This window comes from Aptenodytes forsteri, unplaced genomic scaffold (genome assembly GCF_000699145.1).
Source record: "Aptenodytes forsteri isolate BGI_AS27 unplaced genomic scaffold, ASM69914v1 Scaffold329, whole genome shotgun sequence".
NCBI classification, from domain to species: Eukaryota; Metazoa; Chordata; class Aves; order Sphenisciformes; family Spheniscidae; genus Aptenodytes; species Aptenodytes forsteri.
The window spans coordinates 40,667-45,861 of NW_008796200.1; the positions used below are offsets into that span (position 1 = coordinate 40,667).

A 5,195-nucleotide genomic window follows, 5' to 3' on the forward strand; every position below is an offset into this window, starting at 1 on the left:
TCCTCCTCCTTCCCGCGGAGGTGGTGCCCCCCGGGCCAGCCGGGTCAGGCAGCAGGGGTGGCCCCTACCTCGTCCCGGAGAAGCTGGGAGAGGGGCGCTTCGGGCATCGCGCCTCAGTTTCCCCGCTCGCAAGCAGCTCTGGGTGGCTCTCGCCGGGACCCTTCGCCAAACGAAAGGCAGTTGCTGGCCTGGAGAGCTGCTCACCTAAAAGGGGGCAAAGTGAGGAAAGAGTGGAGAAGCGGTGCAACACCTCCCCAGACTGGGAAACACGGCCAGGGTGCTGCCTCCCCCCCGAAATCCCTGCATGAAATCACGATTTCATCTTCAGCCGCTTCTGTGTGCAAGACAAGTTAATAAAGACAAGACACGTTGGCTTAGTCCCCAGTCTTTCCCCTCGTCCCACCTTTCAGGTGCAGTGTGGTCCTCACCAAACTCGGCTGGGCGGACCCCGGTGGTAGCACATCGCCCAGCCCCTGCCTCAACCACGAGCGAGGTAAGGAATGAATCCTGGCTCCGCACAAATCAGTGACTAAATCCCCATTGATATCAAAGAGCTAAGACTTCACATCAGGCCTGGAACCAAACTCTGCATGTGCTTTGGTGCAGCAGCACGGCAAGGCTGTTAAACAACAGTGTAAGGGTGTACCCAAGAGCAAGGGGTTATGTGTGCGTGTGTATATACAAGCGCAGCAGCTGGAGCGGGCATAGATGTGTGTTGTGGGTGCACGGAGTGCTGGGAAGAAGGGGAAAGACCAGCAACATCTCGATTGTCTTCAGCAAACTCCAGGACGCAGCTTGCCCGTGCGGCGCAGGTGGACGGATGACACCAGCACTGCAAACTCCAGCAGAAGAGACCTGACCAAGGGTGTGGAGCAGTCAAATGCCTGCGCTAGGGATTCGGTCTCTTTTCCAAAGGCTTTAGTCATTTCTCTGGCACGGGGATCTCTCTGCCTGACCATCTTGGGTGACTTTGCTTGCAACAGAGCACAGACCATCCACGCCGCCTTGGATGGTGCTCAAGGTAACACGAAACCCGCCCGATATTTATAGTCCGTATCATGTGTCAAAAGTAAACATCGCTGGTGCCTACAGAAGGCATTAGCACACAACCAGCGCCTAAGTGGGTGTCTCACCTTGAACGGGGAGAAGGGTTATCTAAAGCATTGCTGCTGCCAACGGGAGAGCCGTAGCTGTTAATGCTGCCAGGGCAAAGCTCTGGCTGGAGAGAGGGGCCCTGGATAAAACAGGGACTGTCCTGGGGGAACCCAGAGGGCTCTCCTTGGAGAGCAAGCAGACCTCACCCAGAAATTCATCTTACCATCGCAAGCTGGCGTGTGCTTCCCTGCGTGTGTATCTCTGTGCATCAGCCACTCGCGACAACCGTGTTCCTGCACCGCTTCTCCAAAGCTGACGAGAGACACGTTCACGGCTTGACTACATCTGGAGCCCAGAAGACAACAGCAAGAGCAATAAACCTCAGATTTTAGGACAAAAGCTGATTCCCAGCTGGGGAAGGGGGAGGTGTCAAGAAAAAGAAGTCTCCGTTATGTTCCTTTCCTATTTTTAGCCCAATTTACTACGGAAATGAGATGTCTGCAATCAAGTCCTCTGTATTCTTCAATACCATTTTTGAATACATTGCCCAATTTCAGCCAAATCTGACAGTGAGGGAGAAGCCGCAGAGAAAATTCTTTGCCTGCAAGTTTCATGACAAAAAATGGTCAAACTTCATGGAAAATCAACCCTTGCACTTTGGAAGGCAGGAACTGGCTGGCAGGTTCCTGGCTGGAAGAATCCCGAATAACTATTTCCACTGCTCCCAGGGGCTGTTCAGATTCCTCTTGCGCGAAAGTCCCTCGCAGCAGGAGCGTGCTGCCCTCACCTCTTGGGAAAGCAATTAGCACCGCAGCCTTGTTGTGCCACGCTGGAAGCCGAGCAGTCCCAACCTATACATTTCTACCTGCCTTAATTTTGCTTGCATTAAAAGGGCACGGATTTGCAGGGGTGTGGGAACAAGCATACAAGAAGGGTGGACTTAAAATTGAAGCACAGCATCAACATAGCTGCATTCATGTGCCAGCCCTGCCACAGACTTCCAGTATCACCTTGGGAAAATCACTTAACCTCCCCCTCTTCTTCTGCAAAGCTGAACCACCACCACCACTCACAGCCTCGCCACGGTAGCCCGTCAGCTCCCACACACATCTCCGTCGGGAGGGAGAGGGATGCACGTGCCGACACGGACGAGCAGCCCTGAGCCTCCAGCGTGGGTTCTGCCTGTAAAGAAGGGCTGCTTTGTTCCCCGTACCACACTCGGCCTGCTGCCTCGCGGCGATTTCTCTCTCAGTTCTGCCCTTTCTCCTCCCTTTGCAAGCGCGCGCATCCCGCTGAGCTCTGCGAGCCGGAGCGAGGAACAGAGCGCCGATGTCCAGTGAAATACATCTCCCACTCCGACGGCAGAGAACGAGCCACCAGTTGGCTCAGCTGAAGACGGGCAGCATGCCAGAGGGTTTTCGGCTGGGAAATTGAACGTCGGTCAGCTTGCCACCAGAAGCCATCACGACTATGGTGCGAGGGAGGAGGGCTATGTAGCACAGCTCCTGCCCTCGTGTGCCCTGGGTAAAGCCTGTGTATGTTTTGGCCTGGGTTCATCCCAACTTGTGGCAAATGCATCCAGGAGCCACCTGTGCTCCTGGATGCTTAAAACTCACCTCTGCTTCTAGCAGGAGACTAGGTTAAGTCCACTCTTAGCTTTGCTAAGCTTAGCTGAAGCGTCCCTAAGTGGGTTTCGGCTAGGTCCTTGCTCCTCCGTCAGCTCTGCTGTTAAACCAGGTCTAATTTCCATGCACCAGGCTGGTGTTTGCTGATCTCCCCCGATGGAAGGTGCTAGCCAACCATCTTCGTATTGCCCTGGTTTTGGCTGGGATAGAGTTAATTTCCTTCCTAGCAGCTGGTACAGTGCTGTGTTCTGGATTTAGGATGAGAATAATGTTGATAATACACCGATGTTTTAGTTGTTGCTAAGTAGTGCTTATACTAGTCACGGACTTTTCAGCTTTTCATGCCCTGCCAGCGAGAAGCCGGGAGGGGGCACAGCCAGGACAGCCGACCCAAACCGGCCAAAGGGATATTCCACACCATATGATGTCATGTTCAGCATATAAACTGGGGGGAGATAGCTGGGGGGGCGGTGACCGCTGCTCAGGAACTGGCTGGGCATCGGTCGGCGGGTGGTGAGCAATTGCATTGTGCATCACTTATTTTGTATAGTCTTTTATCATTATTATTATTTTCCCTTCCTTTTCTGTCCTATTAAACTGTCTTTATCTCAACCCATGAATTTTACTTTTTTTCCCCCGATTCTCTCCCTCATCCCACTGGAGGCGGGGGGAGTGAGTGAACGGCTGTGTGGTGTTTAGCTGCCTGCCGGGTTAAACCACAGCAGTATGCACCCTTCCTTGGGGAATAAAACAGCAGAAAAATTATTTAACAGCTCTGCTAGATGAGGTCTGCTGATAGATGCTAAGATCCAAGCATGAAGTCTGCAAGAGGTTACCCTTTCCAATTTATTTGTTTTTCTAACAAATTGGAATCGATGAGCTCTCATCAGCTGTGTTGCATCACACTCCTGCCACATTTTGTAGAGCCAATCCTGGATTTGTCACAGCTTCAGCTCTCTGACCAGTGATGGATTTGTAGCTCTTGTTGCACCACCGTGTTGTGGGTAGGACCGAAGCTGAGCCCCAGCACTGCATTCAGCTGAAACAGCATGAGAATGTCAGGGAGAACAAGCCAGCACAGCCCAGCTGAGACACTGGAGCTCACCTCCCTCTTCCTCAAAAAAAAAAAGACAGTCACAGAGTTGTTTCCAGTTGCACATATTCAGAACAGCAAAAAAACCCCAAACCCCCAACCTTCCCCCTTGCAGAGCTGTTCCACTGAGAGGCCTCTCAGCAATGGCAGAGAAAATGATGCTGTCTCATCTTATTCTTCCAGTGCCAAGGAAAAAGATGGAAGATCTACCCTCAAGGAAAATCTAAATGGCCCTGCTACGATGTCTAGCAAGTGACGAGATCCCAGACTGGACTTTGGGACTCTTTCAACAGCCTTTTAGACTGGTCTTAGCAGTTAGCGAGTAAACGTCCTCCTTTGCCCATCCAGGTCCCCCCTTTGGTTAGTTTTGATCAGCTGTGGCACAGTTAAGCATTTCAAAGACATTATACAGCCCAACAGGGTTTCATGGAAGTGGACTGAAGGCAGGGAAGGCTCAGCCTTATCCTACACAGAAGAAACCATACAGGAGATTCACGGTAGATGCCCTCAGCATGGAGAAGGCATCTTTCAGCTCTGGGGTGACCTTACGCAAAGTCCATCAAGCTGAAGAAACAGAGCCCTAGGCAACAACCGATCTTTAGTCCTTTGACCCTCACTGACCTCCTTCTCTAAAGCTCTGAAGGCTCTTGCTGGACAACACAACGGCATACCTAGACACTTGCCCACACATCCAAGGGCAGCTCTCACCAAACCAGCTCTGCGACGTAGAAGTGTTACTGAAACACAGAGTGCTGTTCCTGCAGTACAGCCCACAGAGGAGGCGTGGGAGAGGTGGTACTTCCATTAAGATGATCTCCTATACTTCTTTAGCCTTCAGGACAGAATACAAGCATTCAGCAGAGTCTGCCCAAAACTCTTTTTGGTGGTGTTTAAATCCAGCCAAGCACAGAGTGATGATATGCTTGGACAGCCTACAGCAGAGCTTTGAAGGAGAAACATCTCTGGCCAGCTTGCATCCAACTTCCTTTTCTCCCTCCAAAACACTGTGTTGTTTCACTCATCTCAAAAAAAAAGATAGGAGTAGACTGACCTAGACCAGAACTTGTGTAAATTTGTTTGTTTTTCATCCTTAAGTCAACAAACCTAAGAGTGCTGCAATTCACAGCTGCTCACCTCCAGCCTGGTGAAGTGCTGGCCTTGGGGATCACTAGATAACCACGTACTGCTGCAGACCCCCCTGCCGAGATGAGGACCTGAAAGCACCGCTCTGAGAGAAAACAGCTCTACACCCTTCAAAGCCATCTCCCATGACCAGGCTGGATCGGACTGCTATGACCCTCCAATCCAACACCAACTGCTTCAGAGACGACGCAGAAAAACATGTCCTTGACTTCTTTAGGAAAGGGTTGGCTTGGGCCCCG

The 5,195-nt window shown here is 51.7% G+C and overlaps 1 protein-coding gene across 1 annotated transcript in view; it reads right to left on the minus strand.

The window, feature by feature from the left end:
* LOC103906286 (ras-related and estrogen-regulated growth inhibitor) overlaps positions 1–107 on the minus strand; it is a 13,059-nt gene extending 12,952 nt beyond the window's left edge. The window contains exon 1 of the mRNA XM_009288161.1: positions 69–107. Coding sequence (XP_009286436.1) covers positions 69–107 — 39 coding nt within the window. The remainder of the gene's footprint in view (positions 1–68) is intronic.
* Between the last annotated feature and the right edge of the window lie 5,088 nt (positions 108–5,195).